Source organism: Mustela nivalis (assembly GCF_964662115.1).
Source record: "Mustela nivalis genome assembly, contig: HAP1_SCAFFOLD_1508, whole genome shotgun sequence".
Classification (NCBI taxonomy): Eukaryota; Metazoa; Chordata; class Mammalia; order Carnivora; family Mustelidae; genus Mustela; species Mustela nivalis.
This window is the reverse complement of record NW_028135156.1, coordinates 44,725-58,006: the sequence shown is the minus strand read 5'-3', so window position 1 is coordinate 58,006 and position 13,282 is coordinate 44,725. Positions and strand designations below refer to the sequence as shown.

The window sequence follows — 13,282 nt, the reverse complement described above, 5'->3', positions numbered from 1 at the left end:
AAACTCCTCTGTTTATACGAGATTGTTTCACAAAGTCTCTCCAGGAGTTCTTGGGTGGCTCAGTGGGTTAAGTCATAGATAGTTTAATTAAGTCAAAGATAGTTTCTTATTTAATGACCTTTTGAAAGTTGTAAGAAACCAACATTAAACATTTATTTTTTTATCTTGGCTTCGACACCCCCATCTCTTTTTTCCAGAGTTTCTTGGATTTTCTGACCTCAGGGGATTAATAGTGTTCACAGGAAAACAGAATAACAATGTGGCTTGAGATTTTTAATTTTTAATTTTTCCCACATCAGTTCTGAAAAGGCCATAGTGTTTCCTCCTTTAGGTTACTGGTAAATGTTCAACTCATCTTCTCATGTTTTTAATTTTTCTGTGTCACAGAACCTAAATTGATAATAAATCCAGAAGGAACAATTGTTTACATTCACTCAGTGAAGAGTATCATGTCTAAGCTCAACATCTGTCGGAGCCACACATGGGCATGTAAGTATCTTGTATGTGGCGCTGCGTAGGCAGGTGAATCCAGGAACTGCAAGGCAGGCCAAGTCTCTTCTAACTTCCTTCTTCCTTCCTTCTTCCTCAGCTCTCCCTCCTCGACTCAGAGCAGAAAAGAAACACATCCCAGGTGAGCTTTTTGTTTGTTTATTTCCACTTTGTTTTATTTATTTACTTATTCATTATTTATTTATTCATTTATTTGGGGGGGGTCTGTGACAGGGTTTTATTTTTAATTTATTTTTAAAAAAATTTTTTCAATTTATTTATTTTCAGCAAAACAGTATTCATTATTTTTTCACCACACCCAGTGCTCCATGCAATCCGTGCCCTCTATAATACCCACCACCTGGTACCCCCACCTCCCACCCCCCCGCCACTTCAAACCCCTCAGATTGTTTTTCAGAGTCCATAGTCTCTCATGATCCATCTCCTCTTCCAATTTACCCCAACTCCCTTCTCCTCTCTAACACCCCTTTTCCTCCATGATATTTGTTATGCTCCACAAATAAGTGAAACCATATGATAGTTGACTCTCTCTGCTTGACTTTTTTCACTCAGCACAATCTCTTCCAGTCCCGTCCATGTTGCTACAAAAGTTGGGTATTCATCCTTTCTGATGGAGGCATAATACTCCATAGTGTATATGGACCACATCTTTTTTATCCACTCATCCGTTGAGGGGCATCTTGGTTCTTTCCACAGTTTGGCGACCGTGGCCCTTGCTGCTATAAACATTGGGGTACAGATGGCCCTTCTTTTCACGACATCTGTATCCTTGGGGTAAATACCCAGGAGTGCAATGGCAGGGTCATAGGGAAGTTCTATTTTTAATTTCATGAGGAATCTCCACACTGTTCTCCAAAGAGGCTGCACCAACTTGCATTCCCACCAACAGTGGAAGAGGGTTCGTTCCCCTTTCTCCACATCCTCTCCAACACATGTTGTTTCCTGTTTTGTTAATTTTGGCTATTCTAACTGGTGTAAGGTGATATCTCAATGGGGTTTTAATTTGGATCTCCCTGAGGGCTAATGATGATGAACATTTTTTCATGTGTCTGATAGCCATTTGTATGTCTTGATTGGAGAAGTGTCTGTTCATATCTTCTTCCCATTTTTTGATATGTTGGCCTGTTTCGTGTGTGTTGAGTTTGAGGAGTTCATTATAGATCCTGGATATCAACCTTTTGTCTGTACTGTCATTTGCAAATATCTTCTCCCATTCCGTGGGTTGCCTCTTTGTTTTTTTGACGGTTTCCTTTGCTGTGCAGAAGCTTTTGATTTTGATGAAGTCCCAAAAGTTTATTTTCGCTTTAGTTTCCTTTGCCTTTGGAGACATATCTTGAAAGAAGTTGCTGTGGCTGATACCGAAGAGATTACTGCCTATGTTCTCCTCTAGGATTCTGATGGATTCCTGTTTCACGTTGAGGTCTTTTATCCATTTTGAGTTTATCTTTGTGTACGGTGTAAGAGAATGGTCGCATTTTATTCTTCTACATATAGCTGTCCAGTTTTCCCAGCACCATTTATTGAAGAGACTGTCTTTTTCCCACTGTATATTTTTTCCTGTTTTGTCGAAGATTAATTGACCATAGAATTGAGGGTCCATAGCTGGGCTCTCTACTCTGTTCCACAGTCTATGTGTCTGTTTTTATGCCAGTACCATGCAGCCTTCCCGTTGAGAACAGGAACAAGACAAGGATGCCCACTTTCACCACTCTTGTTCAACATAGTATTAGAAGTCCTAGCAATAGCAATCAGACAACAAAGAGAAATAAAAGGTATCCAAATTGGTCATGAAGAAGTCAAACTCTCTCTCTTCGCAGATGACATGATTCTTTATATGGAAAACCCAAAAGACTCCACCCCCAAACTACTAGAACTCATAGAGCAATTCAGCAATGTGTCAGGATACAAAGTCAATGTGCAGAAATCAGTGGCTTTCTTATACACTAAGAAAGGTGTATCAAGTATATCAAGCAAATTCAAAGAACAGTTGGTAGAATGAGAAGCAGGACTCTTAATTTCACAGAGTTGTGCAAGTTGTAAAACTTCCTTTGATTTTCCCAATAACAACACTAAAATAGCCTATAATCATATCTGGTAGACACAGCATTGTGCTAGAAGTGTATGGATGCTTTTCAGGGGACCGAACAATTGAGGTCTGAGTGGACAGCCCTCTCATGGTCCTGCTTGATCCAGGAATAGGACTTTGAAGATCTGGTGGAATGGAGGGACCACGCGTCCTCCAGATGACTCTCCCTAAGTGTTTGTGTGTCCGCTTGTTCACATCTCTAGCTTGAATAGCCGCCTGTTCCGGCTTTGGTTTCTGCATTTCTCATTCATATTTCAACTTCATGAATGCATTTTTGCTTCTTCGACATTCAGCTGAGTCAGCTCTGGAAAAGGCTACCTAATTGTAGTCAAATCCAGTTTTTGGCTTTGTCTTACTTGACCATCCTGCAGCATAACCCTCAGTCTCTGTTGTTTCTGACACCTGCCTGCTAGCTTTCCTTTCTTAACTCTGATACATCCCCTTACTGTTCCTCACAAAGTTGTCTTTCCCTTTTGCCCCAGACGTTGCCTCTCCTTGGGTTTGTTGCTCAACCATCCTTGGCTCACTGCTTTTCTTCAGTCTGTGTTTTTCCCTGACTGGTCTTCTCTCTCTCTCTCTCTTTTTAATAAAATACTTCTGAATTAGTAATAACATGGTTAAAGGTTAAGTGATGTTCCCTCTAGGAAGGGTGACATTTTTCATCTCAACTGAGACACTTCCACTGAGAATGAAAGAGGTTCCATAAAGTTATAATGGGACAACTGGCTATATCGGGACAGTCCCAGACAAACTGGAGTTATGGTCCTCCTGCTGTAGATATCTGTCTGTCTTGTTTGTCCTACCAGTGCTGCTTTTTTCAGGTAAAAGAAACTCTTGTATGCCCCCTACTGTTATTTAGAAGGGAATCCATCATCTTTAGGGCTTTCCGAACTTAGATGCAGCTGTACACCGCTGGCATCCTGTTAAAATGCAGATGTTGATTTAGTGGATCTGGTGGGGGCCCTGGGTTTTGCATTTTTAAAAAGCTCCCAGGTGAAGCAGACTCTGCTGCTCAGGGAGCCACACTTTGAGTAAGGAGTTTATACATGATTTTCTGTTCTTTCTTTGCTTTTTTGTCACTTCTTAAAAGTCTGTATCTAAACAGAACATGGATTGTTTCTTTGTTATAAGTGCACAGTAATCAAGCATGGACGTTCCATAGTTAGTTAACTGGTTATTATTAGTTATGCACTATTTCAAACCTTTTGCTATTACAAACCATGTTCTAGTGAATGACCTTGTACATATAGGTTTTTTCTATCCGATAAATTCCTAGAAGTGTGCTGCCAGGTCAACGGGTGCATAGAATTGATAACTCGATCATTCAGGATTGTGGTATCATTTTGTGTCACTCCCATCGAAACTGCATCCGTGCTTGTTTGTCCACAGCTTCCCCCATAGAACATGTGCTTCAACTTCTGGAATTTTGGTAGTGGAAAGAGAAACATGGCATTTTATGAAGTTTATCTCTGTAAGCTTCTTAAGTATGAGTGAGGTTAAGTATTTTTTCATGTATCTGAAAGGTGTATTTACCTTTCTGTGAACCCTCTGTTCATATTTTGCCCATTTTGCTCTTAGGTTTGTGGCTTTTTTTGTTTTTCTTCTTTTTGAATGTCTAGCTCTTTTAGATTAGCGATACTAGTGCTTGTCCATTATATGGGTTGTAAACTATTATTTTATGGGATGTGATTTGTCTTTTGATAGTTGACCCTGGTGTTTTCTCCCCCATGCAGGTATTTTGTTTCAGAATGCCACCTTTCACTTTGTCGTTTGTTTAGGCTCCCCTTGGCTGTGACAATTTCTCAGACTTTCCTTGTTGTTGTTGTTGTTTTTTTTTAAATATCTTTTCTTTTTTTTTTTTTTTTAAGATTTTATTTATTTACTTGACAGAGAGAGATCACAGGTAGGCAGAGAGGCAGGCAGAGAGAGAGGAGGAAGCAGGCTCCCTGGTGAGCAAAGAGCTCGATGCGTGGCCCGATACCGGGACGCTGAGATCGTGACCCAAGCCGAAGGCAGTGGCTTAACCCACTGAGCCACCCAGGCGCCCCGACTGCCCTTGTTTTTGATAACCTGGGCAGTTTTGAGGAGTACAGTTAGGTGTTTTGTAGAATGCCCCTCAATTGGGAATTCTCTGCTGTTGTTTTCATGATTAGACTGAGGTTACGAGTTTCTTGGAGGAAGACCACAGAGATAAAATGTCCTTTGGTCTTATCATATCAAGGGTTAGTGCTCTGGACATGACTTATTACTTTGTTTTCTCTGTCCTCATGCTGTACTCCTCGGAAGGAAGTGGGCAGTTACACTATACCACTTACACTATACCTCCTTCCTGTTGGAGTAGCTACACAATTATGTACATAAATTATCAGGAATTCTGCACAGGAGAATTTTCTGTTCTCTCCTATTTACTAATCCATTTATATCAGCACGAATTCATGGGTAGTTATTTTATATTTTGGTTCTAGTACAATGATACCTTGTTCCTTTGGTTGCTCAAGTTGTTCCAGGTTGGTTAGTAAAGCATCTTCTAGTGGCACCTGGGTGGCTGAGTTGGTTGTGTGTCTGACTCTTGATTTTAGCTCAGGTCATGATCTCAGGGTCCTGGGATCCAGCCCCACGTTGAGCTCTTTGCTTAATGTGGGGCCTGCTTGAAATTCTCTCTCTCAGGGTTCCTGGGTGGCTCAGTGGGTAAAAACCTCTGCCTTCGGCTCATGTCGTCATCCCGGGATCATGGGATCGAGCCCCACATCGGCCTCTCTGCTCAGCAGGGAGCCTGCTTCCCCCTCTCTCTCTGCCGGCCTCTCTGACTACTTGTGATCTCTGCCTATCAAATAAATAAATAAATAAATAAATAAATAAAGAGAAATTCTCTCTCTCCCTGTGTTCCTCCCTGCTGCTTATGCTTTCTCTCCTTTTCCTACTTTCTCAAAAACAAGTAAATAAATTTTTTAAAAAGCACATCCTGATGGTTCCTGTGTCTATTGACATACCCGGTTATTGTTTGAGTATTTCTACCTTACTCTGTGGCAGTAGATTTTCCAGGTACATCTTATGTCTTTCCTGCCGTAGAATTAGCCATTTTTTCCCCCTAAGTAGTTCTGGTTCTTTTCATTGGAGCATAGTATGAGAAATCAAGATTGGGGAACTAGTTGTGTCTGTTGTGACTGTTAAGTCATTGCTCAAAGACACTCTCAGCTAACTGAACAGGGAATATGTGTATACTCACTCATGTATATACACGTGTCTATAAATATTTTAGTATGTCACCATCTGTATCTATAGTAAGCTAAGTATTCACACTGTTGTAAGCATTACCAGATGGAATATTCTAACCTTCTCTCCTTGCTTGTCTGTAATCTCCTGCACTAACAGTGAGAATCCAGCTAACATCGGAATTTCATTTATTTGATAGTTCAATTTCAGAATACACATACATGATTTCAGAGTTGCATACATGATTTCAGAGTGGTTAACTCATGGATGCTTGATTCTCCCAGTTTGGGACCATTTGAATTAAGGTGCTAGAAATATTCACATGTAGGTTTTAAAACATAAGTTTTCAAAAACATAGGGTGTGAAATTGCTGTGTTGGCTATGTATGTATGTATGTATGTATGTATGTTTACCTTCGCAAGAAATTGCCAAACTATTTCTACAAAGTTGCTGTATCAGTTTTTGTTCCTACCAACTACGAATCAGAATCTTGTTGTTCTGATTCTGGACCTGAAATTGGCACTGTCATTATTTTTGATGTAACCATTCCAGTACCTGTGTCATGGTGTCTGCATATTCCCACTGAGGTGATGTGGAGCATCGATCTGTTTGTGTATTTATTTGCTATCCTGATATCTTTGGTGAAGAGTTTGTTCAAATCTTTTGCATATTTTTCATTTGGTCATTTCTTTTCTTATTATTGAGTCATTAAGAGCTCTTTTGTGATGTTGGACACAAAGCCTTTATTAGATATCTGTGTTCCAAATATTTTCTCCCTGTCTGTGCCTTATCCTTTCATTTTCTTAAAAATGTCTTTCCCAGAGCAGAAGACTTTATTTTAAATAATATCCAACGCATGCTTTTCCCCGTGGACTGTGCTTTTGCTGTTGAATCTAAAAACCCATCACCCAAACCAGTGTCCTAGAGATTTTTCTCCTGTATTCTTTATTCTTGTATTTTTACATTTAGATCTCTGATTCATTTTTATTTTTTATTTTTTTTAAGATTTTATTTCTTTATTTGACAGAGAGAAATCACAAGTAGACGGAGAGGCAGGCAGAGTGAGAGGAAGGGAAGCAGGCTCCCTGCTGAGCAGAGAGCCCGATGCGGGACTCGATCCCAGGACCCTGAGATCATGACCTGAGCCGAAGGCAGCGGCTTAACCTACTGAGCCACCCAGGTGCCCTCTGATTCATTTTTAGTTAATACTTGTGTAAGGTCTGTGTCTAGTTTCATTTCTTTTGCATGAGTGTTCAGTTGTTTGAGCACCATTTGTTGAAAGACTATTTTTTCTCCTTTTATTCCCTTTGTGCCTTTGTCAAAAAATGTTTGACTTTATTTTGGTAGCTCTATTCCTGGTCCTTGTAATCTGTTCTGTTGATCTGTGTGTCTGTCTCATCACTAACACACTGTCTTGGTGGCTAGTAGCTTTATAGTTAGTCTCAAGACCAGGTGATGTGAATTCTCATTTTTCCTCCACGTTGTGTTGGCTATTCTGTTTTTTTAAAACTTTTTAAAAAGATGTTATTTATTTGGCAGAGAGAGCACAAAGAGCGGATGTCACAGGCAGAGAGGGCAGAGGGAGAAGCAGGCTCCCCTCTGAGCAAGGAGCCTGACTCGGGACTTCATCCCAGGACTGTGGGATCATGACCTGAGCTGAAGGCAAATGCTCAACCACCTGAGCCACCCAGGTGTCCAGTGTGTTGGCTCTTCTAGATCTTTTGCCTTTCTGTGTAAACTTCAGAATCTTCTTGTCATTATCTGCAAAAGAACTGTGAGGTTTTATTTGGATTTCATTGAATTTATCGATTAAGTTGGAAAGAATTGACGTCTTAGCCATATTGAGTCTTGCTTCCGATGAATACGAGCTCTATCTCCATGTATTTAGATCTTTGATTTCTTCCATCAGTTTTGTCTTCCTGTATATATGTATTGTGTTAGGTTTTATACTTGAGTACCCTTTTTAGGGGTGTATTGTAAATAGTAGTTTTTTCATTTGAAAATTTGGAATTCAGTTCTTTATTCAGATATAGGAAAATAGTTGACTTTTTTATATTGACCTTGTATCCTATGATGTTTTGGTATTTCCTCATTACTTCCAATAGTTTTTTTTTTCTTTTTATAAGATATTTGAGGTTTTCTACATAGACAATAATATTGACTTCAGATAGAGTTTTGTCTTTCTTTTCAAATGACACACCCTCATTGTCTCATGCCCTCTTTCCACCCACCTTCCCTCTAGCAATCACCAGTTTGTTCTCTATATTTGTGAGTCTCTTTTTTTGGGTCTCTTTTATGCTTTGTTTTGTTTCTTAACTTTCACATATGATTGAAATCATAGGATATTTGTCTTTCTTTGACCTATTTCATTTAGTAGTGTACCCTCTAGATTTATCCATGTTGCTGCAAATGTTAAGATTTCATTCTTTTCTCTGGCCAAGTACTAGTCTATTAGATATCTCTATATATCTCTATATACACCACGTCATTTTTATCCACTCATCTGTTGACGGGCTCTTCCATATCTTGCCTACTGTTAATAGTGCTGCAATATAAACGTATCTTTTCAAATGTTTTCATTTTGTTTGAGTAAATACCCAGTAATGGAATTACTGGAACATATGACAGTTCTATTTTTAAATTTTTGAGGATCCCCCACATTGTTTTCCATAATGGCTGCACCAGTTTTCATCCCCAGCATCAGTACACAAGGTTCCTTTTTCTTCACATTATCACCAACTCTTGTTCTTTCTTGTTCTTTTTCTGCAGGCAGAGTCCCAGGCTGGCAGGAGAAGTGGGCGTGGTCACTGGGACAGCCCTCCGAAATGGGTGAGGTGACCTTTCAAACTCTGGGGTGGTGAAGGGTTCCTCACATCAGAGCAGCACGCGGGCCATAACGTAGGCGGGTTTTAATGGACCCATCAGACAACCTATGCAAGACCTGAGGACGAGTGAAATGCGCTGCCTGGAATGGAGGTTGTGTTGTCTTCTGGGGCTTCTGTCCCCAGGGGATATTCAGCCCAGTGAGGTGGGGGCAGAGGGGCAGGTTATTTGGGGCCGATGTGCCTTGCTTCGGGGGCGACCCTGTGTTTGAGCAGGAAGGCGGGGGCTGCAGTTGGATCTGGCATCTGGGCCCACATTGGTCACCACGGTGGTTGGGTTGAGGGGAGCACAGGGCTGGCTGGCTGGAGTCTGTAGCCCGTCAACTGCCTTTTGACGGCCTGTACCCAGGGCCCGGGGCACCTGGGCACAGCCAGAGTCCCAGGGCCCAGGCAGATGCTTATAGGAAAGGACTGGAGCCAGGGAGGGAGGGAGGGAGGGAGGCAGCCGGCCAGGTCACCAGCGTGCTCAAGCCTGACTCTCTGCTCTGTGCTTTATTGGAGGGTTGGCGTTTATCAGGGCAAAATGCGCACAGTGTGAACTCTGCCATAGCCACGACCCTGAAGTGGAAGGGTTGTTGTGGAAGAGGAAGGTAGTCAGTCGTGGTTTTTTGTTGTTGTTGTTGTTGAGTACCAGGGCGCATGAGAGGCATGTCTTAGCAAGGAAAGACCAGAGGCCCTTATCAGCCTCATGGAACTCCTGGCAGGCAATTCGCCAAGCATGCTTTAGGGGAAGGCCTTCCAGCAGCAATGCTAAGACTTTGACAGATGGCGGGGCCCGGTGGTTTTGGCCTCCTTGAACCTGCACTCCCTGCTGGGACGGAGGGGCCTGCTTCCGTCATGGGTGACTCTGTGTCTCCCCACGTGCGGGTCCTGAGACCTCGACTGAATGCTCTCCTTGTTTTTACAGGTGGTGCTTCGAGGCTCAGGGGACGTGGCCTGCTGGGCAGCATCCAAAGCGTCTGGCCTCTGTCTCTTCAGTGCAGGTGGAAGTGCAGCACGTCCAGGAGTGTGACCACTGTCATCTCCCTGGTGCACGTGCATCGCAGTGGTAAGTTGTCTTGGTTCTGAACCTCCCACCTGGGTTGAGATTCAGGCCTTGACTTGGGTGTCTTTCGTGCCGGCTTCTGTCTTTCTTCCGGAGGCAAAGAGAGCCTCTTCTTGTCGATTAACATGGAGATGTACCGTTAACCAGAATGTCTAGAGTCGGCTGCTTGGGGAAGATGACTTAGTGGCACATGTGGAGAAGGTTCTGCAAGTCCCTGCCCCACACAAGACTTCTGAACTCCAGGTTGCCCCTTTTAGCAGAGTCCTGAGTTATTGCAGCCTGACCTTATAAATAGATATTCTCTTGATGATCGACTTTCTGCCCACCCTTGCTTTATTGGGCCATTCATCTAGAGCAAAGAATCCCAGGCATCTCCTCGTGTTTTTTTTTTTTTTTTTTTTTTTTTTTTTTTTTTGCAGCGGAGTGGGTGTTGCAGGGGATGAGAGCGACCCTTCAGCAGGCTCCACATGCCTTCCATAGCCTGACACGGGGCTCAGTCCCATAACCCTGATAACTTAACCTGACCCAAAGCCAAAAGCTGGTCCCTTAACTGAAAGAACTTCGCAGGCATTCCTGGACAGGCTTTGTCTTTATGGAAGGGACTGTAAGAACGCCTTCCTGTTCAAAATCTACTGAATCGGGGAGTATTTCCACATCTGCAGTGGTTGTACACCCTCTCAGGCCCAGAGATAAGTAGCTCTTCTTGGTGGTGGAGAAAAACCTTTGGCTTCCATGTTCTCATAGACAGGGAGGAAGCCCTCATTGCCTGAGGCTGAACTGTGGAGGTTTTGGTGCCCTGTCTTCCAGAAGAGCATCTTTGTAAAAGATGAAATTAATTTGCCAGCCCCCGGGTGGCGCAGTTGGGTAAGCATCTGCCCTTGGCTGAGGTCAGGATCCCTGGATCCTGGGGGATCAAGCCCTGTATTGGGCACCTTTCTTTCTCTTCTCCGCTGCCGGACCCCGGGTGTTCTTGCTCCCTCGCTAGCTCTGTCGATCTCCAATAAGTGAAGTAGATATATTTCTAAGCATGCAATTATTTTTTAAATCCTTTGCGCTTTGTGAGGACAATATTAGTAGAATTAAGGACACATGAGAGGTAGATCACAAACCATGTGTTTTTTGAATCTTGTGGCCATTCATCCTTGCGATCTATATACATCGATAGGTTCATGTTTTTGTGAACATACTTCTATCACCTTGTGTTCTGAGACTCTGAGTTCCCCCTCGACTTGATGTTCTCATGGATCCCAGGCAGTGTTACTTCCCGTGATCCCACTTCCTACCAAGGGACAGTACCTGTGTCTGTTGTGAGAGCTCCTGAAGGAGAAATCCCCTGTTCTTACTTGGCATTTTGTGCACGGTTGTGAGACGCCGCCTGTTTGGTGAGACTGGCCTTTATGGAAGTACTCCTGGATCAGAGCAGGTGTGCTTGATTTCTAGCTATTGGTTACTGGAATAGCGCATTCCGCATCCCTCAGAATGGGGCCCCGTTATATGTGTTTGCAGTGTCTGAGTTTGTATCTCAGAGTCACCCCGAGGAATTCCTTAGGAGGTAGTTGCCCAGTGATTCTCTGATGGGAGTGTCCAGGGAAGAATTTCCCTTCCTTGTGTTGGGATCAGTGATTCCTCGGTGTGAGGGTGTCATTGCTGGCTAGGGAAGAAGGGATAGCTGAGCCCATTCCTTTGCTCATCAGACCGGGAGGATTTTCCTGTGTGCGAATCCTCTCCGGTCCTTCCTGGGTTGGCTCCGTGAGGAATGGGATTCCCATATGGGATGTCCTCGGCATTCAGCCACAGCCATGATGCAGGGCGTCCCAGGGGTGTCTGCACCTTCGCTCCCGTGTGAGGGGTGAAGCACACTCTGAGATGGTAGCGGGAGCCTCAGGCATGAACCCCACCTGAAGCTTCTTCCACCAGGATATCGCGCTAGTGGCTCTCCCCATGTGAGTTCTCTGGTGTTGGGAAAGGGTCCACTTCTGGGTGAAGGCTCTGCCTCAGTGACGGGAGACAAGGGTTTGTACTGTGTGGTTTCTGTGGCGGTGAGCAAGGTGGGCGCGGCGCTCTGGGTACAGGCGGGGCCCCAGTGGTGACAGACACAGGTTTCTCCGCTCTGAGTTGTCTGGTGTCTCCATATGTGAGAGCTGTATCCAACGGCTCTTCCACATTGACCGCATTTGTTGGGGTTGCCGCCGATGTGGATCCTCGGATGCTGGCTAAGGGTGTGGCTGGCCTAAATGCTTTCCCCTGAAGATGACATTCAACCGGTTTCTGTCTGTGGGAACTTGCCCATGGCCTCGAAGGGATGTATGTTGCTGTGAGCTCTTGTGCAGCAATCCCAGCACATGGCTTCTACCCCGTGTGAGTTCCTGGGCAGGAAGAAGAGCAGAGCTCTCTGAAACAAGGGTCCCCCACCTTCTTTCCATCCGTGAGGGGCGTCTCCAGTGGTCTTACTGTGTACAGAGGTGAGCACTGCCCTGGAGTTGTTCCCCCCATGTGTATCATGTCTCCGTTCCTCGGAAGGGTGAGTTCTCTCGTGTCTCCCGAGCTTAGAGCCCCGACTAAAGGCTCTCCCACACTGGGTAGATGGGTGTGCTGCGATCCAGGATGAACGAGCTCTGATGTCCCTGGCACCAGGGACCCATGGCTGAAGGCTCTTCCACATTGTCAGCAAATACAAGGCTTGTCTTCCCAGGACACAGCACACCTGGAGTGAGTGAGGCACGTGAGACCTCTCCCGTGCTGTGCTCCAGCATTGCCCGGGTTCCTGTGCAGTGTGAACCCTCTGCTAGTGGCCAGAACACGAGGGGCTGTGGCAGGATCGCTCCCTCACGTTCCTCCCTTCTTGACTCAAGGAATGCGTTCCAGCCCCTCCCTTCAGGAATGGTCGCTGCGTCTACCCCTGTAGGCCACTTGTAGTCGCGTGCCTTGTTCCTTTCCGGAATTCATTTAGATCTTTCTGCATGGTAGCATCAAACCCACGTCAACTGCTGATTAAATTTTTGATGTTTCTGTTTCAAAGACTATATACCCGTGAGTCGTGCTGAAGCCAGTGACTTTTCCAGACACTCGGGCGGCGGCTTGGCTCGAGGCCCATTTCAGCCGAGAAATGAAACTCTTCAGGTTTCTGGTGGGACAGCCCATATGCTCAGGGTCTTGGAAGACAGGAGATTGTGGGGAATGCTTAGCGTAGCCCGTGTCCAGCTCTAGTGTGGAAGGCCAGGGTTCATGACCCTGAAGCTTCCCGTTGACTTGCAGAGAAGCCGACCTTTGAGATGCCCCCGTGTGGGTCTCCCTTCATCCTTTATTAGGGAACGAATTGCCGTGAGCTCCTGGGTCTTGTACACAAAGAGTGAGTCCCAGAACACTAGGTGAAAAAGTACTGAAGTGCTGTGTGGGGACTAACAGAACAGAAGGAGAAAAGGAAAGAGGGGGAGGGAGGAAGGAATACAAAGAACGAAAAGATCATGCAGAGAAGGAAGGAAGGACGGAAGGAAGGGAGGGTGGGAGAGAGGGTGGCTTGAAAAAGGGAGAAGAGAAACTGGTAGA

The 13,282-nt window shown here is 44.5% G+C and overlaps 1 protein-coding gene across 5 annotated transcripts in view; it reads left to right on the top strand.

Moving 5' to 3' along the window:
* The window catches only part of LOC309857895 (uncharacterized protein), a 105,946-nt gene that overhangs the window by 63,666 nt on the left and 28,998 nt on the right, over nucleotides 1-13,282 (top strand). For all 5 annotated transcript variants that reach the window (XM_082750617.1, XM_082750615.1, XM_082750616.1 and 2 more), the window contains 4 exons: nucleotides 388-489; nucleotides 590-631; nucleotides 8,579-8,638; nucleotides 9,599-9,739. In XM_082750617.1, the coding sequence (XP_082606743.1) occupies nucleotides 388-489; nucleotides 590-631; nucleotides 8,579-8,638; nucleotides 9,599-9,739 (345 nt within the window). The remainder of the gene's footprint in view (nucleotides 1-387; nucleotides 490-589; nucleotides 632-8,578; nucleotides 8,639-9,598; nucleotides 9,740-13,282) is intronic.